This window comes from Antedon mediterranea, chromosome 9 (assembly GCF_964355755.1).
Source record: "Antedon mediterranea chromosome 9, ecAntMedi1.1, whole genome shotgun sequence".
Taxonomy (NCBI): domain Eukaryota; kingdom Metazoa; phylum Echinodermata; class Crinoidea; order Comatulida; family Antedonidae; genus Antedon; species Antedon mediterranea.
Window position 1 is genome coordinate 22,421,324 of NC_092678.1, and position 25,311 is coordinate 22,446,634.

The following is a 25,311-nucleotide window of genomic DNA, read 5'->3' on the forward strand; positions in this document are numbered from 1 at the left end:
TGTCTCAAGAATGATAAAGCTCCGTTCAAACTATAAGCCCTGAATTCCAATCCCGTGGTCGGATAAAAACAATCGATTTAGGCCTATCGCGCGTTCAGTTTGGGGTCTTAAAGTACCGTGCCCTAGATTTTGACTGAGTTGTATTTCAAGAACGAATGAAGCAAAACACTAAATCGTGAGAAAATTGCTCTATCAATTAATGGAATTAGTTGCTGTTGTTTACACAAAAGGTTCGCATCATTGCTCTTTGATTATTATCAATATCATTTTTTTTCTTCAATGAAACGATTGTCACCTCTGCGTGTGTAGTGATAAAGCTAAAGCACCACGTAACACAAATTCAACGCGTGCGCGCGTACAAAAGTAACGCATACGTACTGGCGCGTACAAAAGTCGTTACCGTTTTATCAACGTTTTAACGCGCTGGTCAAAAATTCTATATATTCGCCACGTAGGTCAATTATGTACTCATTAAAAATGTTAAAAACTGAATTATTGCTTCATTATATCACTAATTGAAATACAATAGTATTTAAAGTAATCAATTAAAGTCGACAGAAATTTATTGATATGCCCTCCTAAATAGATTTCTATTATTTATTAATCCGAACAATTTACCCTCAAAATGCCAAACATAAAAGTGGGAAACGTAAGGTCACGAGCGGAAGAAATTGTAGGCGTGGATATTAGCTGGCAGCCAACCAACCGTGCTGCTGCTGGAGCGCTACTCAGGCATTCAAAATATTCACCGGTAATATATCGGCCTGATTTCCGCGTCATATTTCAAGAAACACTAGCGAGCCGTACACATATTCATCCAGTAGTTGTCAAGTCCTCAAAAGGCAAGGTCTTAAACGCCTTATAAACCAACACCAAACGTCAACAGTGCTGTATCTGTCTCTTGGATTATTTTATTTTATACAAAACGTATTCATCGTGTAAAGGAATATTAGTATTGCTTGAAAACAACTCATTTTACGTGTTTTTCTGTTGGTGATAACATTTTAAACTGTGCATTATGACGTCAGGTGAGGAGACGCAGCTTTTGGTCCCCCCTCCTGCTGCTGCCAAAGATGAAGAGGACTCATCAGAGGCTCTTAATAAGCTCAAATTCCACACTAAGAAGATGAACTGGAACTTAAAAATACTGAAAGATCAATTGGTAAGTAAAGTTTATTTTTCGTTTTTCTAGTTAAGTACTTCTCCTAATTCAAGAGTAAGACCGTTGGGTCGTACCCTCCTCACTAATTCTAAAAACATACTTGTTCTTCCTCTTCCTTCTGTATTAGTATTCAGGGTACTCGCCTCATTAAGATTTTATCATTGGAAACTTAACCGTGATCTCGGTAAATCAATCTGCCTACAATTTAGTACAGTGCGAATGAGGTTAACCATATACGTGCCATTTTTAATGTTTCCCTTTGAGATATACGAAAAGAAAATCCCTAACTTTATTATTGATTAGGCGTACGCGATGAAGAAATGGGGGAGAGGGGGGGGGGGTCTGTACGGTAACATTTCTTGAAGTTTACTTTACGTTCTCTGTATTTCATTTTGCTTACCAAAAAAAGTCTCAGAAAACCTGCATACATACATATTTTATGAACGTGATATTGTTATTATTTATTACAATAGGGCTTCTTATTTTTGATTTCCTTGTGGTAATCTGATATCAATGGAGCTATTTTTATAAACAACAGGATAATTTATTTGGCTCAATATCAGGTATAAAAGGAACTATAGGCCTATAGATAAGGAAACAAGGATGCCCCCATGCCTGTATGTGTCATGTCAGTCAGAGTTCGGTAATTTTATGTTTGTAATGATCAGTAGACATAGCCATTTACCTTTTATCAATCAAGTTATGTACAGTAATTGATATACCTACACACATTTCGTGTAGCTACACACATTTTGTGTGTAACAATACTAAAGCGACAGAAACGGCTGCAAACTTGATTAATTCAATTTACTCGTCGTAGTGTTAGGCTACTACAAGGATACGATAAACTCATTGACATGGAGTCAAAATAGTGGTAGCCATCGGAAGGACGTTTTCGGTAATTAATTTTGTAGCGTTTTAGGTTCAAATCTTCCATCACTCTGATGTAAAACTGAAATTCATGCAAACAATTACATAATCTAATGTTGTGTGACGTCACAAGTGCTAATATTGTAATCGCGTTGACTAATATTGATACTTTCATATAATTATTTCTTTGCGGTTGCTTGAACCATGGATGATGCACTACTGTACTAATTCTATGAATTCTAATGCCCAAAGCTATAAGCCTAAGCAAGAATTTTATATTAGATTCCTGAAGTCGTCAGTGACAACACAGACACCCATTGATATGGCGCGCCATGCTGTCATTTATTGGGAAATAAAGATAGCTTAGTTATCTATTGTTTGTTTGTTTGTTTGTTTGTTTTTATTTCTTGCTCATATAAAAATAACCGTGGTACAGAAAAATATATATATATACATCAAAAGTCGCAGACTTAACAAACAACAAAATTCAGAACAAAGACAACAACAAAAAACGAGTAGGAGCAAAGGATAACCCTCTAAAAACTCGGAGGTTGCTTGAATAAACTTGGCGCGCCATACATTGATGAAAGTTGTACGTTGTGTCTTTCGCAATGTCTGTTGATAAACCATCGGTGCATTACATAGCATTCACATTAATCAACGATCGTGTAATTACTTTAATTAGCAACGCGTTGTAATGATGTGTGACGAAATGCAAGACTTTTCAATGTCATCATTAATTTGTTGAGGCTACCATGTACAGTCCGTGATGAAATATGCGTGCGTACTTGTGTTTTCTCGCGCAGTGGACTTGATCGCGGTTTTCGTTCGTTACCCCCTGATCTTTGCCTGAGTGAGACATCAAATTGTGTTTATTTTGAACACTCCTTAATCGGTAAACCCCCACTTTTTTGCATTGCACGTGTTTTGTGTTGGCATGTGTTTGGGTTTAGTCAGAGACAGACATTCACTGGCATGGTATTCGTACCACGGTGGTTCATTCCTGTAGTTTTCATGCGACAAAGTGTTACAATCCTTTAATTGAAACAACTCAGTAGACACCAATGTCCGTCTATATCGGGTCGTCCGTAATACACCTGATTTACGCATTATCCACAGTGGTTTCAAACTAATTGACTTATTAAGCCTCATAATCAACAACAATTTTAGCGGTTTAAATGTCGTTTGATTGCCTGGATTGTTCAATTTAAACCTACGAATTTCTCTAATAATACGGTACAGCTGTAAATGTGATTATTTAATATTATGCCAAATAGTTCTTCAAGTAAAGATGTCATTTTAGCGCCAATATTTTGTAGTTTTTGAAAGTTTCAGTCTGCTGTAATTAGAATTAGTCTACACTGTCAAACTTTATGTGACAAAACTTTATGGTCAAATATGGTAGTGATATGACATCACCATGTCTATATGGGCACATCACATTTTTTTGTCACAAAGTTTAATAGTGTGGACAGGGCTTTAAAGTATTGTGATGAAATAACCCTTTTGAAATAGTGGTCTAATATTATTGGGAGACGTGTACATCAATAAATTATTGCTGTAGGCCTGGCCTGTTTTCATTTCATCGGTTTTAATCTGTATTTTTACGTATGCTTTGTACGATAGCCTACAATTATTTCCATTGGTTCTAATCTATTTTTCTGCATAATGCTTTTTACGTTAGGCTACTATTAATACGCTATTTAATAATCTTTTGATAAATATCTACCGGTCCCTAATCAACTTTACAATACTTGAAATAACTTATGCATCTTTCTTTGTTATTTCTGTTGGGGACAGCGTATCACTGTCGCCACAGTGAACTTACTATTGTGTTTATATCTTATGTACTTTTTTAAAGTACAAAAGAAATCCCCAATTTGGCCGTATTGTTCAAGAACAGTGCATTGGTACCTTGTTTTTCATTGCCGTAAAACCACACGAAATCTGTCATAATTCGTGCAGGAATTCGCAACACGTGTGTTGGGTTGGTCACATACCGTATACCCCAAACTAAATAAATTTTAGTTGAATTGGGTTGTAGACTTTAATTGCAATCTTTTTGGTAGAGAGGAATCCTAAGATGTATAGGGGCAAACCCGGTCACTGTGTCGTCATTATATTAAATGTATACCCATTACTGTATGTATATCAATGTACTATTTTAAATCATAGAGCTGCATATGCAGAAAAGATAGAAAAAAAATCAAAATAAAACAAATTAAGCTATAGGTTTTAGTTTCTGTACAGTAGCTTTGTTCATCTTTCCATTATAAAGTCACTTTTAAAATAATTCGGAGTTAATAAATTATAATTGAGTTGAGGTTAATTTAAAAACAACAACGTTATATAGTATTGATGACGTCAAACCCATTATTTACTTTGTAAACAAACACACACCCACATGGCTTTTGGGTGACGTAACAAATCCTTACCGTTAATATCTATTATAGTCCATTAGACCATTTATGTATCTGAAACGGTATAGTATGATGCTGACCTGGGCTTAATAGTAATTTGAGCAATCAAAATAATGTACTACATACACATGGTCAATTTTGAAGGGATTCGACGGAAGTGTGCCATATGCTAGAAATGACACAGATCAAGTAGCGCGTACTCATGGACACGTCATCGTAAATCTTCAAGATGGCGTCAAAATAATCTTGACCTCCTCTTGTTTAATCCATCTTGCTATATCATCATTTGTCAGGACGACGTGTTACCTCATTTGTATCAAGTATTTACCGATTCAAGTGCTATACTTTAGGGTAATCGTAATAATTTTCAATCGTATTGTTGGGGTTAGCCGACAGTTATGAAACGCTATACCAATATTCTACAATAGTTAACAACAATCAACTTAATTAACTTTGTGATTTGGACGTTTCATAATTATTTCATTTTTTCCCCTCGAGAATAATACGTGTCGTTTTGTGCGTTTCCGCATGTTTACATTTACGAAGCAAATGTTTTAAAGAAAGTGAAATCTCTTTATCCAAAATTGAAGCGTCACATTCCACGCACACGTCATTATGTTTGTTTGTTTGTTGGCAAATATAACCTAAACTCATTCAAAATGTTCCAACATTCTTTCAGATGACATTGACATAAAAAATGTGGTACTGTATTACTAAAAAGAATTTTTGCAACATGATGAGTTAATGTTCTTGTTTGTTACGAAGTGCAAGTAGACTTTCGATAAATGATCTCCTCAACTCGCATCAATCAGGCGAGAAAGCCTTGGTTCAGATGTGTTGAAGGTTGATGTATGTTCAGCCTAAAGAGATACATATTAATGGTGAATATATTTGTCAAACGCAATAAGTTCATTGTCAACGCAATAAGTGCATTGTCAACGCATAAGTGCATAAGAAAATTAAATAAAATATATTTTGCTGTGCCGACGGCTTTAACAAACTTCATATTAATATGTATCAACATCAGCTAATTAAACAACACTCTACTGATGACGTCACGTTCTAAATACATCACGATAACCTAAAAATTTTTTTAATTCTACATTTGAATTTTTCACCCTCAAATGCGTTTATTCTAGTAGGGCTACTACTAAATACTATTGTTAATATTTAACAATAGCTGTTGTTATTGGTTTCGTATTTGTTTGTTGACGTCATCTGGTCAAATTGTTACCACGGTGTCGTCTCGGTATGTCAACCATTGGTCGAAAGTCTGCGATCGGTAAACAACATTTTTCTGTAGTTTCGCTCAACAAAATTGTAAGTTTAGATGGTGTCGATTGAGTAAAAGGGACATAATTAAACAGACAAACTGACACGTCGAGGTATGTTATTGTCCCAAGACATGCATGCAATCCTGCATTCCGTGATCGTCTGCTAACCAAATGACCAATGTTGACAGACTCTCGGGTCACACGCCAGGTCAACCCAGGGAAGAGTGAAATTGTTATTTCACCCATCCCCGGTCAACTTAAGTTTCTGGGAAAAGGGTCTCGCATTTTATTTTAGTGATGATGGAAACAATACTTAACTATTTAACAAATAATTTATTATATTAAAGGGCCAATAAAAGTATATTGCCATTCGCCATTATTGTATGTAGGCCTACAACACGGAGAACCCTCAATATGAAGAGGACAACTTTGTTGGTGGTGTGTCCCGGTCCTGGGACTCGAATTGTGTTCGGCCGTATAATTGTTAAAACAATAAAGTGTTCCCCTATGAGTACCCTGAAGAAGGGCTTCTACTCTATGCGTTTTCGTTAATTTTTTCTTTCAAATACTTTTTAGAGAAATGTTATGATAGCACATATTTTACAGTAGCCTTGATGGTCATTATCTCCAGCTATCCCCGTTCAATTGTTATCTTATAAAAACGTGTACGCGGAAAACAGTATTGACGTGCCGGGCATCACCTTCAGATTTGACCCCAAACCAGATTGTATTTTGATATCGGTGGCATGTTTTTCTTGACACGACGTCACGCGTTGGGTGTCATGAAGATGATTAGCGGTCTCGTACTGCCGGATCACCTTACGCGTACGTGTGCCTTTTTGCGCTTTGGGGTGTCGGCCTAAAAATAGCATGATTTTACTATATTTAGATTTGCACGTGATGTGAACATTCTGTGGTAACCTTGCAAGTTGGAAATTAGGAATGTCGTTTTTGGATGTTTTGTTTTGGTTTCGTGATGTTGTAAGGCCTACCGGTACATCCTGGTTTCTTACTACTGAACACGTCATCAATTGCATTCGAACATAATATACGTAATATTTTTAAGTTCAACATTTCCAAACTACTTATTGTTATAGCTTAAGCTTGGTTCACACTAGGACGTGACGACGGCGTAAACAATTTAACCAATCACAGCGATGGATTCTCCGAATTTTCGTCGTCCTTGCGTTGCCTCCTAATGTGAACCAAGCTTTAGTACTGTAGTGTTAATATCTGGGTTTAAAGCATTGTTTGCAGTATGAGGTGGGGGAGGGGGGGAGTTTGGTGCGGGGCGGACAAGAGGGTAGTTCTTCTATAATACAGTCATCTGTTAATTCCCCCCCCCCCCTATTCCACGTTATTTTTAAACGATATTTATTTATGAAACGCCAAAGGTCAATATAATATTTCCAAGAATAAGCTCTAAATAGAACAATTTTCAACCTTTGTGCCAGATTAATTTTGAAATACAGTGTATGTACTGTTTAAATTAACTGTATTAAGTTCTGCATTTTTGCACCACGATGGCCAATCTCGGTTGACCAATGCATAATATAATATATAATCGTAACCGAGTTATATTTCATATACGTGTGTCAAATTTCGTTGCAAAGGATAGGTAGCTGCTTAAATATGTGTAATAATGATTATAACTAGATTTGAACTCGTCACTACGGACGAGTTAGGTTATCCGCAGCGCAAAAGCCACGTGCACGTCATACGTTAGAATATTGCGCGCAGAAAAACGATTATGCCATTGAAAAAATGTTAGTGCGTTCTCTATTTTGCGTCACGTCAAAGTGTATACTGTATACGTACTACGTACAGTGCAGAATAGGTGAAAATAAGTGACCAAAGTTATTGACGCTTTTGGACATGATGACGTCATCACAATTTCTAAAATGGTGAATCATGCGAAAGATAATTGATTGACCTAGACAATATAAAGAAAGGGAGGGCAATGGAATACGGATAAGTGGAGATGCGCTCTATTAAATGTGATGAGCTATACGAAAGAGAAAAAAATCCTATATTTTATATTCGAGTGGCCATACAATGACGCCACAATGTCCTGTTAGCTATATCGATGCATGATTCGATATCTACAACTCATCAACTTCCAGAATGTGTAATTTAAAAAAAGTTCACCACGTAGTTTATAATCTATGACTTTTAAAAAAAAAGCATAATTTTCACGAATTTTTTTACTTTTTCATCAAAAACGCGCGCAAATTGTTCAATTCTACGTGCTCATATGACGTGATTTTAAGTCGAAATTGATTGAAAATTGGTAAATTTACTAGAAAGGGGTGGAAAAACAAAAATCAAGCAAAAAAAAGATGTTTTTGCGCTACGTGCGCACGCGCGCGTAAGAAAAGTGCGCACGCGTGGGAATTTTTGAAATGCTCAAAATGACATGAAACGCGTTGAAAGTTGATTAGAAATTGATTTTTTGCATTTTGAAATTTTAAACGCGCGTGCGCGCGTGATTTTCTTTAAAACAAGCCATTTTCTCTCCATAGAAAGTTAGCGCATGATATGACTTAAATTTTCACCAAGTTTCAATACAAAATGACATATAGTTTTTATTCTATGATCAATCATTGAAATTCATAAAATCGCGCGTAACTTACGCTGCGCGACTCAAAATTCATAAAAAAAAGTTTCTTGCACATCTACAGCTACAGGGCAATCTTTTGACAAAGTTATACAATCATATGTTGGCCAGAATTAGAGATACGCTGCCAACAAAAAATGGGAGAGAAGTGTGTAAAGAAAGAAATAAATACTAGATTTGAACTCGTCACTACGGACGAGTTAGGTTATCCGCAGAGCAAACGCCACGTGCACGTCATACGTTAGAATATTGCGCTCAGAAAAACGATTATGCCATTGAAATAATGTTAGTGCGCTCTCTATTTTGCGTCACGTCAAAGTATATACGGTATACACTATATTCTGTATACGTACTACATACAGTGCAGAATAGATGAAAATAAGGGAGCCAAGTTATTGACGCTTTTGGACATGATGACGTCATCACAATTTAAAAAATGGTAGATTATGCGAAAGATAATTGATTGGCCTAGACAATATAACAAAATGGGGGGAAATGGAATACGGATAAGTGGAGATGCGCTCTATTAAATGTGATGAGCTATGCGAAAGAGACAAAAATCCAATATTTTATATTCGAGTGGCCATACGATGACGTCACAATGTCCGGTTAGCCATATCGATGCATGATTTGATATTTATAACTCATCTACTACCAGAATATGTAATTATAAAAAAGTTCACCACGTAGTTTAGAATTTATGACTGTTTAAAAAAAGGCATAATTTTGACTAATTTTTGAACTTTTTCATCAAAAATACGCGTAAATTGTTTAATTCTACGTGCTCGTATGACGTGATTTTAAGTCGAAATTGTTTGAAAGTTGGTAAATTTTCTAAAAAAGACAGGAAAAACAAAAATCAAGCAAAAAAATGATGTTTTTGCGCTACGTGCGCACGTGCGCGTAAAAAAATTGCGCACGCGTGGGCATTTTTGAAATGCTCAAAATGACATGAAACGCGTAGAAAGTTGATTAGATATTGATTTTTCGCATTTTGAAATTTTAAACGCGCGTGCGCGCGTAACTTTTTGTAAAACATGCCATTTTTAATCCATAGAAAGTTTTCGCATTATATGACTTAAATGTTCACCAAGTTTCAATGCAAAATGAATTTTAGTTTTTAATCTATGTTCAATCATTGAAATTCATAAAATCGCGCGTAACTTACGCTGCGCGACTCGAAATTCATAAAAAAAAGTTTCTTGCACATCTACAGCTACAGGGCAATCTTATGACAAAGTTATACAGTCATTTGTTAGCCAGAATTAGAGATATGCTTGCAACAAAATTCATGGAAAGAAAGAAGAATATCGAAAAAAAAAAAAAAAAAAAAAAAAAAGATCCTTACAATAACAAGAGGTTATCCGCCAAGTGCGGATAACCAACTAGATTTGAACTCGTCACTACGGACGAGTTAGGTTATCCGCAGTGCAAAAGCCACGTGCACGTCATACGTTAGAATAGTGCGCGCAAAAAAATAAAACGATTATGGCATTGAAAAATGTTAGTGCGCTCTCTATGTTGCGTCGCGTCTAAGTATATACGGTATAACACTATATACTGTATACGTACTACATACAGTGCAGAATAGGTGAAAATAAGTGACCAAAGTTATTGACGCATTTGAACATGATGACGTCATCACAATTTTTAAAATGGTGGATCATGCGAAAGGTAATTGATTGATCTAGACAATATAAAAAAATTGAGTGAAATGGAATAAGGATAAGTAGAGATGCGCTCTATTAAATTGACGAGCTATGACGAAAGAGAAAAAAATCCTATATTTTATATTCGGGTGGCCATACGATGACGTCACAATGTCTGGTTAGCCATATCAATGCATGATTCGAGAAAAACAACTCATCTACTTCCAGAATCTGAAATTTTAAATATTTTCACCTCGGAGTTTAGAATCTATGACTGTTTTAAAAAAGGCATAATTTTGACGAATTTTTGAACTTTTTCTTCAAAAACGCGCGCAAATTGTTCAATTCTACGTGCTCGTATGACGTGATTTTAAGTCGAAATTGATTGAAAATTGGTAAATGTACTAGAAAAGGCTGAAAAAACAAAAATCAAGCAAAAAAAAGATGTTTTTGCGCTACGTGCGCACGCGCGCGTAAAAAATATGCGCACGCGTGGGAATTTTTGAAATGCTCAAAATGACCTGAAACGCGTAGAAAGTTGATTAGAAATGAATTTTTCGCAATTTGAAATTTTAAACGCGCGTGCGCGCGTAACTTTATGTCAAACATGCCATTTTTAATCCATAGAAAGTTTGCCCTTGATATGACTTAAATGTTCACTAAGTGTCATTACAAAATGACTTTTGCTTTTTAGTCTATGTTAAATACGCGAAATTCATAAAATCGCGCGTAGCTTACGCTGCGCGACTCTAAAGTAAAAAAACGAGCTGTCCTGCACTTCTACACATAGAGGTAAATCTTCTGACAAAGTTATACGATGTAATGTTGATCAGAATTTGAGATACACGTGACACAAAATTTTGGGAAAGAAAGAAGAATAACATAGACTAGATTTGAACTCGTCACTGCGGACGAGTTAGGTTATCCGCAGCGCAAAAGCCACGTGCACGTCGTACGTTAGAATATTGCGCGCAGATAAACGATGATGCCATTGAAACAATTTCAGTTTTCTCTCTATTTTGCGTCATGTCTAAGTATATACGGTATACACTATATTATACTCTATACGTACTACATACAGTGCAGAATAGGTGAAAATAAGTGACCAAAGTTATTGACGCTTTTGGACATGATGACGTCATCACAATTTTTAAACTAATAAATCATGCGAAAGATAATTGATTGACTTAGACAATATAAAGAAATGGAGGGCAATGGAATACGGATAAGTGGAGATACGCTCTATTAAATGTGATGAGCTATACGAAAGAGAAAAAAATCCTATATTTTATATTTGAGTGGCCATACGATGACGTCACAATGTCCAGTTAGCTATATTGATGCATGATTCGATATCTACAACTCATCTACTTCCACAATATGTAATTTAAAAAAAGTTCACCACGTAGTTTAGAATCTATGACTTTTTAAAAAAAGGCATAATTTTCACGAATTTTTGAGCTTTTTCATCAAAAACGCGCGCAAATTGTTCAATTCTACGTGCTCGTATGACGTGATTTTAAGTCAAAATCCATTGAAAATTGGTAAATTTACTAGAAAAGGCTGAAAAAACAAAAGTCAAGCAAAAAAAATATGTTTTTGCGCTACGTGCGCACGCGCGCGTAAAAAAATGCGCGCTGGTGGGAATTTTTGAAATTCTCAAAATGACCTGAAACGCGTAGAAAGTTGATTAGAAATTGATTTTTCGCAATTTGAAATTTTAAACGCGCGTGCGCGCCTAACTTTTTGCACAACCTGCCATTTTTAATCTACAGAAACTTTGCGCTGTATATGACTTAAATTTTCACCAAGTTTCAATACAAAATGACTTTTGGTTATTAATCTATGATCAATAATTGAAATTCATAAAATCGCGCGTAACTTACGCTGCGCGACTCGAAATTTGAAAAAAAAAGTTTCTTGCACATCTACAGATATAGGGCAATCTTTTGACAAAGTTATACAATCTTCTGTTTGCTAGAATTAGAGATACGCTGCCCACAAAAAATGGGAGAGAAGTGTGGAAAGAAAGAAATAAATACTAGATTTGAACTCGTCACTACGGACGAGTTAGGTTATCCGCAGCGCAAAAGCCACGCGCATGACACATAAGTTAGAATATTGCGCGCAGAAAAACGATTATGCCATTGAAAAAATGTGAGTGCGCTCTCTATTTTGTGTCACGTCAAGTGTATACGGTATACACTATATACCGTATACGTACTACATACAGTTCAGAATAGGTGAAAATAAGTGACCAAAGTTATTGACGCTTTTGCACATGATGACGTCATAACAATTTTTAAAATGGTGAATCATGCGAAAGATAATTGATTGACATAGACAATATAAAGAAATTGAGGGCAATGGAATACGGATAAGTGGAGATGCGCTCTATTAAATGTGATGAGCTATAGGAAAGAGAAAAAAATCCTATATTTTATATTCGAGTGGCCATACGATGACGTCACAATGTCCTGATAGCCATATTGATACATGATTCGATATCTACAACTCATCTACTACCAGAATATGTAATTATAAAAAAGTTTACCACGTAGTTTAGAATCTATGACTGTTTAAAAAAAGGCATAATTTTGACAAATTTTTGGACTTTTTCATCAAAATTGCGCGCAAATTGTTTAATTCTACGTGCTCGTATGACGAGATTTTAAGGCAAAATTGATTGAAAATTGGTAAATATATTATAAAAGACAGAAAAAACAAAAATCAAGCAAAAAAAAGATGTTTTTGCGCTACGTGCGCACGCGCGCGTAAAAAAATTGCGCAAGCCTGGGAATTTTTGAAATGCTCAAAATGATATGAAACGCGTAGAAAATTGATTAGAAGTTGATTTTTTGCATTTTGAAATTTTAAACGCGCGTGCGCGCGTAACTTTCTGTGAAACATGCAATTTTTAATCCATAGAAAGTTTGCGCTTGATATGACTTAAATTTTCACAAAGTTTCAATACAAAATAACTTTCGGTTTTTAATCTATGATCAATCATTTAAATTCATAAAGTCGCGCGTAACTTACGCTGCGCAACTCAAAATTCATAAAAAAAAGTTTCTTGCACATCTACAGCAAGAGGGCAATCTTTTGACAAAGTTATACAATCATATGTTGGCCAGAGTTAGAGATACGCTGCGAACAAAATTCGTGGAAAGAAAGAAGAACATAGAAAAAAAAAAAAAAGAAAAAAAAAAAGATCCTGACAATAACAAGAGGTTATCCGCCAAGTGCGGATAACCAACTAGATTTGAACTCGTCACTACGTACGAGTTAGGTTATCCGCAGTGCAAAAGCCACGTGCACGTCACACGTTATAATATTGCGCGCAAAAAAACGATTATGCCATTGAAAAAAATGTTAGTGTTCCCTCTATTTTGTGTCACGTCCAAATGTATACGGTATACACTATATACTGTATACGTACTACATACAGTGCAGAATAGGTGAAAAGAAGTGACCAAAGTTATTGACGCTTTTGAACATGATGACGTCTTAACAATTTAAAAAATGGTAAATCATGCGAAAGATAATTGATTGACCTAGACAATATAAAGAAATGGAGGACAATGGAATACGGATAAGTGGAGATGCGCTCTATTAAATGTGATGAGCTATGCGAAAGAGACAAAAATCCTATATTTTATATTTGAGTGGCCATACGATGACGTCACAATGTCCAGTTAGCTATATTGATGCATGATTCGATATCTACAACTCATCAACTTCCAGAATTTGTAATTTTAAAAAAGTTCACCACGTAGTTTAGAATCTATGACTGTTTAAAAAAAGGCATAATTTTGACAAATTTTTGAACTTTTTCATTAAAAATGCGCGTAAATTGTTTAATTCTACGTGCTCGTATGACGTGATTTTAAGTCGAAATTGTTTAAAAGTTGGTAAAATTACTAGAGAAGGCTGAAAAAACAAAAATCAAGCCAAAAAAACATGTTTTTGCGCTACGTGCGCACGCGCGCGTAAAAATATTGCGCACCCGTGGGAATTTTTGAAATGCTCAAAATGACATGAAACTCGTAGAAAGTTGATTAGAAATAAATTTAGCGCATTTTGAAATTTTGAACGCGCGTGCGCGCGTAACTTTATGTAAAACATGCCATTTTTAATCCATAGAAAGTTTGCGCATGATATAACTTAAATTTTCACCAAGTTTCAATAGAAAATGACTTTTGGTTTTCAATCTATGATCAATCACTGAAATTCATAAAATCGCGCGTAACTTACGCTGCGCAACTCCGAATTCGTCCAAAAGCTTGGCTGCACATCTACAGCTATAGGTCAATCTTATGACAAAGTTATACAATTTAATGTTGGCCAGAATTAGAGATACGCTGCGAACAAAATTCGTGGAAAGAAAGAAGAACATAGAAAAAAAAAAAAAAGATCCTGACAATAACAAGAGGTTATCCGCCAAGTGCGGATAACCAACTAGACATGTAACTCGTCACTTTGACGAGTTTGGTTATCCGCCGCGCAAGTGGTGCAACATTAACATTAAGGGGATAGGTTGAGGACAAAAGGAAGTGTTCACGTTGGCATTATGACCTGAACTGAAGAATATGATATGTTGTTATTGCTGAATTTTATTATTTAAATTCATATATAGTATACACAGTATAATCTGTATCCATATCACATACAGTGTAGAATAGGTGAAATTACGGGACCCGCTATTTATTGCAATTTTTAACATGTTGACGGTTTTAAAATGAAACGCGAAGGTAGCAATTCCGAAAGGAAATTATCTCAGCAACAACGTATTAGCGTGTAGAAGAAATTTGAATACGTGAAATATTGATGCGCGCTCTTTTAAATGTAATGAATTATGACGCAAAAGATGAAAATACGACCTTTTTTATATAACTAGCCATATGATGACGTCACAACATCCGATTGGCAACATTTTTACATAATTTCGTATCTACAATCCAATAGCTTCCAGAAAAAGTTTTAATCGTGATTATCACATTTTATTCTTATGAGCTATAACAGATTAAAATTTACTGTAAAGATGAAATTAATGCCACACGTGATTTAAATTTTTAGGCATGATGACGTCAAAAAAATTAAAATATTTTTAACTCCTGCGAAAGATACTTGATTGACCTAGACAATATCAAAATCGGGGTGAAAATGGAAAACGGATAAGTGGAGATGCGCTCTATTCAATGTGATGAGCTATGACGAAAGGTACAAAAATCCTAAATTTTATATTCGCGTGGCCATACGATGACGTCACAATGTCCGGTTAGCCATATTAATACCTGATCCGATATCTACAACTCATCTACTTCCAGAATATGCCATCCACAAAAAGTTGACCGTCTAGTTTAGAAATTACGACTGTTTAAAAAAAGGCATATTTTAAACAAATTTTTTAACCTTTTCATAAAAAACGCGCGAAAATTGTCCAATTCGACGTGCTCGTATGACGTATCTTTAAGTCGAAATTGTTTAAAATTTGGTAAAATTACTAGAAAAGGCTGGAAAAATATAAATCACGCGAAAAAAATACGTTTTCAATGCTACGTGCGCACCGCACACGTAAAAATGTGCGCACGCGTGGGAATTTTTGACATGCTTAAAACGACATGAATCGCGTAGAAAGTTGATTATAAATTAATTTTGCGCATTTTGAAATTTTAAATGCGCGTGCGCGCGTAACTTTGTGTAAAACACGCAATTTTTTTTCAACAGAAAGTTAGCGCATGATATAAATTAAACTTTTGCAAAGTTTCAAGTTGAAATGTTATTTGGTTGTCGAGCTATGTTAAATACGACAAAATCGTTAAATCGCGCGTAAGTCACGTTGCGCAATTGTAAACATCATGAAAAGCTTCGCTGCACATCTTCATGTGCATGGCGATATGTTGAGAAAGTTACAAAATGTTATGTTTGCAAGTTTTAGAGAAAAGCGATCCACAAAAATCATACAGAAAGAAAGAAGACAAACTAGACATGTAACTCGTCACTTTGACGAGTTTGGTTATCCGCCGCGCAAGTGGTGCAACATTAACATTAAGGGGATAGGTTGAGGACAAAAGGAAGTGTTCACGTTGGCATTATGACCTGAACTGAAGAATATGATATGTTGTTATTGCTGAATTTTATTATTTAAATTCATATATAGTATACACAGTATAATCTGTATCCATATCACATACAGTGTAGAATAGGTGAAATTACGGGACCCGCTATTTATTGCAATTTTTAACATGTTGACGGTTTTAAAATGAAACGCGAAGGTAGCAATTCCGAAAGGAAATTATCTCAGCAACAACGTATTAGCGTGTAGAAGAAATTTGAATACGTGAAATATTGATGCGCGCTCTTTTAAATGTAATGAATTATGACGAAAAAGATGAAAATACGACCTTTTTTATATAACTGGCCATATGATGACGTCACAACATCCGATTGGCAACATTTTTACATAATTTCGTATCTACAATCCAATAGCTTCCAGAAAAAGTTTTAATCGTGATTATCACATTTTATTCTTATGAGCTATAACAGATTAAAATTTACTGTAAAGATGAAATTAATGCCACACGTGATTTAAATTTTTAGGCATGATGACGTCAAAAAAATTAAAATATTTTTAACTCCTGCGAAAGATACTTGATTGACCTAGACAATATCAAAATTGGGGTGAAAATGGAAAACGGATAAGTGGAGATGCGCTCTATTCAATGTGATGAGCTATGACGAAAGGTACAAAAATCCTAAATTTTATATTCGCGTGGCCATACGATGACGTCACAATGTCCGGTTAGCCATATTAATACCTGATCCGATATCTACAACTCATCTACTTCCAGAATATGCCATCCACAAAAAGTTGACCGTCTAGTTTAGAAATTACGACTGTTTAAAAAAAGGCATATTTTAAACAAATTTTTTAACCTTTTCATAAAAAACGCGCGCAAATTGTCCAATTCGACGTGCTCGTATGACGTATCTTTAAGTCGAAATTGTTTAAAATTTGGTAAAATTACTAGAAAAGGCTGGAAAAATATAAATCACGCGAAAAAAATACGTTTTCAATGCTACGTGCGCACCGCACACGTAAAAATGTGCGCACGCGTGGGAATTTTTGACATGCTTAAAACGACATGAATCGCGTAGAAAGTTGATTATAAATTAATTTTGCGCATTTTGAAATTTTAAATGCGCGTGCGCGCGTAACTTTGTGTAAAACACGCAATTTTTTTTCAACAGAAAGTTAGCGCATGATATAAATTAAACTTTTGCAAAGTTTCAAGTTGAAATGTTATTTGGTTGTCGAGCTATGTTAAATACGACAAAATCGTTAAATCGCGCGTAAGTCACGTTGCGCAATTGTAAACATCATGAAAAGCTTCGCTGCACATCTTCATGTGCATGACGATATGTTGAGAAAGTTACAAAATGTTATGTTTGCAAGTTTTAGAGAAAAGCGATCCACAAAAATCATACAGAAAGAAAGAAGACAAATAAAAAGTTGATGTTGATGATTTCGTACAATCACAAGAGGTTATCCTGCAACTTCGTTGCGGATAACCAATAAAAAGTTGATGTTGATGATTTCGTACAATCACAAGAGGTTATCCTGCAACTTCGTTGCGGATAACCAACTAGATTTGAACTCGTCACTACGGACGAGTTAGGTTATCCGCAGCGCAAAGGCCACGTGCACGTCATACGTTAAAATATTGCGCGCAGAAAAACCATTAAGTCATTGAAACAATTTCAGTGTGCTCTCTATTTTTCGTCACGTCTGAGTATATACGGTATACGCTATATACTGTATACGTACTACATACAGTGCAGAATAGGTGAAAATAAGTGACCAAAGTTATTGACGCTTTTGGACATGATGACGTCATCACAATTTCTAAAATGGTTAATCATGCGAAAGATAATTGATTGACCTAGACAATATAAAGAAATGGAGTGCAATGGAATACGGATAACCGGAGATGCGCTCTATTAAATGTGATGAGCTATACGAAAGAGAAAAAAATCCTATATTTTATATTCGAGTAGCCATACGATGACGTCACAATGTCCTGTTAGCCATATTGATACATGATTCGATATCTACAACTCATCTACTACCAGAATATGTAATTATAAAAAAGTTCACCACGTAGTTTAGAATCTATGACTGTTTAAAAAAAGGCAAAATTTTGACAAGTTTTTAGACTTTTTCATCAAAATTGCGCGCAAATTGTTTAATTCTACGTGCTCGTATGACGAGATTTTAAGGCAAAATTGATTGAAAGTTGGTAAATTTATTATAAAAGACAGAAAAAACAAAAATCAAGCAAAAAAAAGATATTTTTGCGCTACGTGCGCACGTGCGCGTAAGAAAAGTGCGCAAGCGTGGGAATTTTTGAAATGCTCAAAATGACATAAAACGCGTAGAAAGTTGATTAGAAATTGATTTTTCGCATTTTGAAATTTTAAACGCGCGTGCGCGCGTAACTTTTTGCGCAACCTGCCATTTTTAATCTACAGTAAGTTTGCGCTTTATATGACTTAAATTTTCACCAAGTTTCAATACAAAATGACTTTTGGTTTTTAATCTATGATCAATAATTGAAATTCATAAAATCGCGCGTAACTTACGCTGCGCGACTCGAAATTTGAAAAAAAAAGTTTCTTGCACATCTACAGATATAGGGCAATCTTTTTACAAAGTTATACAATCTTCTGTTGGCTAGAATTAGAGATACGCTGCCCACAAAAAATGGGAGAGAAGTGTGGAAAGAAAGAAATAAATACTAGATTTGAACTCGTCACTACGGACGAGTTAGGTTATCCGCAGCGCAAAAGCCACGTGCACGTCGTTCGTTAGAATATTGCGCGCAGAAGTACGATTATGCCATTGAAAAAATGTTAGTGCGTTCTCTATTTTGCGTCACGTCAAATTGTATACGGTATACGCTATATACTGTATACGTACTACGTACAGTGCAGAATAGGTGAAAATAAGTGACCAAAGTTATTGACGCTTTTGGACGTGATGACGTCATCACAATTTCTAAAATGGTGAATCATGCGAAAGATAATTGATTGACCTAGACAATATAAAGAAATGGAGGGAAATGGAATACGGATAAGTGGAGATGCGCTCTATTAAATGTTATGAGCTATACGAAAGAGAAAAAAATCCTATATTTTATATTCGAGTGGCCATACGATGACGTCACAATGTCCTGTTAGCTATATCGATGCATGATTCGATATCTACAACTCATCACCTTCCAGAATGTGTAATTAAAAAAAAGTTCACCACGTAGTTTATAATCTATGACTTTTTAAAAAAAAGCATAATTTTCACGAATTTTTTAACTTTTTCATCAAAAACGCGCGCAAATTGTTCAATTCTACGTGCTCGTATGACGTGATTTTAAGTTGAAATTGATTGAAAATTGGTAAATTTACTAGAAAAGGGTGGAAAAACAAAAATCAAGCAAAAAAAAGATGTTTTTGCGCTATGTGCGCACGCGCGCGTAAGAAAAGTGCGCACGCGTGGGAATTTTTGAAATGCTCAAAATGACATGAAACGCGTAGAAAGTTGATTAGAAATTGATTTTTCGCATTTTGAAATTTTAAACGCGCGTGCGCGCGTAACTTTCTTTAAAAGATGCCATTTTCTCTCCATAGAAAGTTAGCGCATGATATGACTTAAATTTTCACCAAGTTTCAATACAAAATGACATATAGTTTTTATTCTATGATCAATCATTGAAATTCATAAAATCGCGCGTAACTTACGCTGCGCGACTCAAAATTCATAAAAAAAAGTTTCTTGCACATCTACAGCTACAGGATAATCTTTTGACAAAGTTATACAATCATATGTTGGCCAGAATTAGAGATACGCTGCCAACAAAAAATGGGAGAGAAGTTTGTAAAGAAAGAAATAAATACTAGATTTGAACTCGTCACTACGGACGAGTTAGGTTATCCGCAGTCCTAAAGCCACGTGCACGTCATACGTTGGAATATTGCGCGCAGAAAAACGATTATGCCATTGAAAAAATGTGAGTGCGCTCTCTATTTTGTGTCACGTCAAAGTGTATACGGTATACACTATATACCGTATACGTACTACATACAGTTCAGAATAGGTGAAAATAAGTGACCAAAGTTATTGACGCTTTTGGACATGATGACGTCATCACAATTTTTAAAATGGTGAATCGTGCGAAAGATAATTGATAGACCTAGACAATATAAAAAAAATGGGGGGAAATGGAATACAAATAAGTGAAGATGCGCTATATTAAATGTTACGAGCTACGAGGAAAGAGACAAAAATCCTATATTTTATATTCGAGTGGCCATATGATGACGTCACAATGTCCGGTTAGCCATATTGATGCATGATTTGATATCTGCAACTCATCTACTACCAGAATATGTAATTATAAAAAAGTTCACCACGTAGTTTAGAATTTATGACTGTTTAAAAAAAGGCATAATTTTGACTAATTTTTTAACTTTTTCATCAAAAATGCGCGTAAATTGTTTAATTCTACGTGCTCGTATGACGTGATTTTAAGTCGAAATTGTTTGAAAGTTGGTAAATTTTCTAAAAGAGACAGGAAAAACAAAAATCAAGCAAAAAAATGATGTTTTTGCGCTACGTGCGCACGTGCGCGTAAAAAAATTGCGCACGCATGGGAATTTTTGAAATGCTCAAAATGACATGAAACGCGTAGAAAGTTGATTAGATATTGATTTTTCGCATTTTAAAATTTTAAACGCGCGTGCGCGCGTAACTTTTTGTAAAACATGTCATTTTTAATCAATAGAAAGTTTGCGCATTATATGACTTAAATGTTCACCAAGTTTCAATATAAAATGAATTTTAGTTTTTAATCTACGATCAATCATTGAAATTCATAAAATCGCGCGTAACTTACGCTGCGCAACTCCGAAATCGTCCAAAAGCTTGGCTGCACATCTACAGCTACAGGTCAATCTTATGACAAAGTTATACAATGTTATATTTGCCAGAATTAGAGATATGCGACCAACAAAATTCGTGGAAAGAAAGAAGAACAAAGAAAAAGAAAAAGAAAAAAAAAAAAAAAAAAAAAAAGATCCTGACAATAACAAGGGGTTATCCGCCAAGTGCGGATAACCAACTAGATTTGAACTCGTCACTACGGACGAGTTAGGTTATCCGCATCGCAAAACCCACGCGCATGACACCTAAGTTAGAATATTGCGCGCAGAAAAACGATTATGCCATTGAAAAAATGTTAGTGAGCCCTCTATTTTGTGTCGCATCTAAGTGTGTACGGTATACACTATATACTGTATACGTACTACATACAGTGCAGAATAGGTGAAAATAAGTGACCAAAGTTATTGACGCATTTGAACATGATGACGTCATCACAACTTTAAAAATGGTGAATCATGCGAAAGATAATTGATTGATCTAGACAATATAAAAAAATTGAGTGAAATGGAATAAAGATAAGTAGAGATGCGCTCTATTAAATTGACGAGCTATGACGAAAGAGAAAAAAATCCTATATTTTATATTCGGGTGGCCATACGATGACGTCACAATGTCCGGTTAGCCATATCAATGCATGATTCGAGAAAAACAACTCATCTACTTCCAGAATATGTAATTTTAAAAAAGTTCACCACGTAGTTTAGAATTTATGACTGTTTAAAAAAACGTCTAATTTTGACGATTTTTTGAAGTTTTTCATCAAAAACACGCGCAAATTATCCAATTCTACGTGCTCGTGTGACGTGATTTTAAGTCGAAATTGATTGAAAATTTATAAATTTACTAGAAAAGGCTGAAAAAACAAAAATCAAGCAAAAAAAAGATGTTTTTGCGCAACGTGCGCATGCGCGCGTAAAAAAATTGCGCACGTGTGGGAATTTTTGAAATGCTCAAAATGACATGAAACGCATAGAAAATTGATTAGAAATTGATTTTTCGCATTTTGAAATTTTAAAGGCGCGTGCGCGCGTAACTTTATGTAAAACATGCCATTTTTAATCCATAGAAAGTTTGCGCATGATATGACTTAAATTTTCACCAAGTTTCAATACAAAATGACATTTGGTTTTTAATCTATGATCAATCATTGAAATTCATAAAATCGCACTTAACTTACGCTGCGCGACTCTAAAGTAAAAAAACGAAACGTCCTGCACATCTACCGCTACAGGTCAATATTATGACAAAGTTACACAATCTTATGTTGGCCAGAATTAGAGATATGCGACCAACAAAATTCGTGGAAAGAAAGAAGAAAATAGAAAAAAAAAGAGAAAAAAAATAAAAAAAAAAAGATCCTGACAATAACAAGGGGTTATCCGCCAAGTGCGGATAACCAACTAGATTTGAACTCGTCACTACGGACGAGTTAGGTTATCCGCCTCGCAAACGCCACGTGCACATCAAACGTTAGAATATTGCGCACAGAAAAACGATTATGCCAATGAAAAAATGTTAGTGCGCTCTCTATTTTGTGTCACGTCTAAATATATACAGTATAACACTATATTCTGTATACGTACTACATACAGTTCAGAATAGGTGAAAATAAGTGACCAAAGTTAATGACGCTTTTGCACATGATGACGTCATAAAAAATTTTAAAATGGTGAATCATGCGAAAGATAATTGATTGACCTAGACAATATAAAGAAATGGAGGGCAATGGAATACGGATAAGTGGAGATGCGCTCTATTAAATGTGATGAGCTAAGACGAAAGTGAAAAAAATCCTATATTTTATATTTGAGTGGCCATACGATGACGTCACAATGTCCGGTTAGCTATATTGATGCATGATTCGATATCTACAACTCATCTACTTTCAGAATCTGTAATTTTAAAAAAGTTCACCACGTAGTTTAGAATCTATGACATTTTAAAAAAAGGCATAATTTTCACGAATTTTTGAACTTTTTCATCAAAAACGCGCGCAAATTTTTCAATTCTACGTGCTCGTATGACGTGATTTTAAGTCGAAATTGTTTGAAAGTTGGTAAATCTACTAAAAAAAGACAGGAAAAACAAAAATCAAGCCAAAAAATGATGTTTTTGCGCTACGTGCGCACGCGCGCGTAAAAAAATTGCGCACGTGTGGTAATTTTTGAAATGCTCAAAATGACATGAAACGCGTAGAAAGTTGATTAGAAGTTGATTTTTCGCATTTTGAAATTTTAAACGCGCGTGCGCGCGTAACTTTTTGCGCAACATGCCATTTTTAATCCATAGAAAGTTTGCGCTTAATATGACTTAAATTTTCACCAAGTTTCAATACAAAATTACTTTTGGTTTTTAATCTACGATCAATCATTGAAATTCATAAAATCGCGCGTAACTTACGCTGCGCAACTCAGACTGGACCGAAAACCTTATTACGACATCTTCAGATAGAGGTCAATCTTCTGATAAAGTTATACAATGTTATGTTAAGAAGATTTTGAGATACACGCGCAACAAAATTCTGGGAAAGAAAGAAGAAAAAAGAAAAAAAAGAAAAAAAAAAAAAAAAAAAAGATCCTGACAATAACAAGGGGTTATCCGCCAAGTGCGGATAACCAACTAGATTTGAACTCGTCACTACGGACGAGTTAGGTTATCCGCGGCGCAAAAGCCACGCGCATGACACCTAAGTTAGAATATTGCGCGCAGAAAAACGATTATACCATTGAAAAAATGTTAGTGAGCCCTCTATTTTGCGTCGCGTCTAAGTGTGCACGGTATACACTATATACTGTATACGTACTACATAAAGTGCAGAATAGGTGAAAATAAGTGACCAAAGTTGTTGACGATTTTGCAAATGATGACGTTATAACAGTCTTAAAAATTGTTAACCATGCGAAAGATAATTGATTGACCTAGACAATATAAAAAAATTGAGGGAAATGGAATACGGATAAGTAGAGATGCGCTCTATTAAATGTGACCAGCTATGACGAAAGAGAAAAAACTCCTATATTTTATATTCGAGTGGCCATACGATGACGTCATAATGCTTGGTTAGCCATATTAATGCATGATTCGATAAAAACAACTCATCTACTTCCAGAATATGTAATTTAAAAAAAGTTCACCGCGTAGTTTAGAATTTATGACTGTTTAAAAAAAGGCATAATTTTGACGAATTTCTGAACTTTTTTTTAAAAATGCGCGCAAATTGTCAAATTTTAAGTGCTCGTATGAGGTGATATTAAGTCGAAATTGTATAAAAATTGGTAAAATTACTAGAAAATACTGGAAAAACAAAAATCAAGCAAAAAAAAATTGTTTTTGCGCTACGTGCGCACGCGCGCGTAAAAAAAGTGCGCATGCCTGGCAATTTTTGAAATGCTCAAAATGACATGAAACGCGTAGAAAGTTGATTAGAAGTTGATTTTTTGCATTTTGAAATTTTAAACGTGCGTGCGCACGTAACTTTTAGCGCAATCTGCCATTTTTAATCCATAGAAAGTTTGCGCTTGATATGACTTAAATTTTCACCAAGTTTCAATACAAAATGACTTTTGGTTTTTAATCTATGATCAATCATTGAAATTCATAAAATTGCGCGTAACTTACGCTGCGCGACTCAAAATTCATAAAAAAAAGTTTCTTGCACATCTACAGCAACAGGGCAATATTTTTCCAAAGTTATACAATCATATGTTGGCCAGAATTAGAGATAGGCTGCGAACAAAATTCGTGGAAAGAAAGAAGAATAAAGAAAAAAAAAAAAAAAAAAAAAAAAGATCCTTACAATAACAAGGGGTTATCCGCCAAGTGCGGATAACCAACTAGATTTGAACTCGTCACTACGGACGAGTTAGGTTATCCGCAGTCCTATAGCCACGTGCACGTCATACGTTGGAATATTGCGCGCAGAAAAACGATTATGCCATTGAAAAAATGTGAGTGCGCTCTCTATTTTGTGTCACGTCAAAGTGTATACGGTATACACTATATACCGTATACGTACTACATACAGTTCAGAATAATTGAAAATAAGTGACCAAAGTTATTGACGCTTTTGCACATGATGACGTCATAACAATTTTTAAAATGGTGAATCATGCGAAAGATAATTGATTGACATAGACAATATAAAGAAATGGAGGGCAATGGAATACGGATAAGTGGAGATGCGCTCTATTAAATGTGATGAGCTATACGAAAGAGAAAAAAATCCTATATTTTATATTCGAGTGGCCATACGATGACGTCACAATGTCCTGGAAGTCATATTGATACATGATTCGATATCTACAACTCATCTACTACCAGAAT

The 25,311-nt window shown here is 35.1% G+C and overlaps 1 protein-coding gene across 1 annotated transcript in view; it reads left to right on the forward strand.

Annotated features, from left to right (window-relative positions):
* Nucleotides 1-747: 747 nt before the first annotated feature.
* Nucleotides 748-25,311, forward strand: part of LOC140059291 (uncharacterized) — a 53,404-nt gene continuing 28,840 nt past the window's right edge. Inside the window, exon 1 of the mRNA XM_072105157.1 lies at nucleotides 748-1,162. Coding sequence (XP_071961258.1) covers nucleotides 1,019-1,162 — 144 coding nt within the window. The 5' untranslated portion in view covers nucleotides 748-1,018. The remainder of the gene's footprint in view (nucleotides 1,163-25,311) is intronic.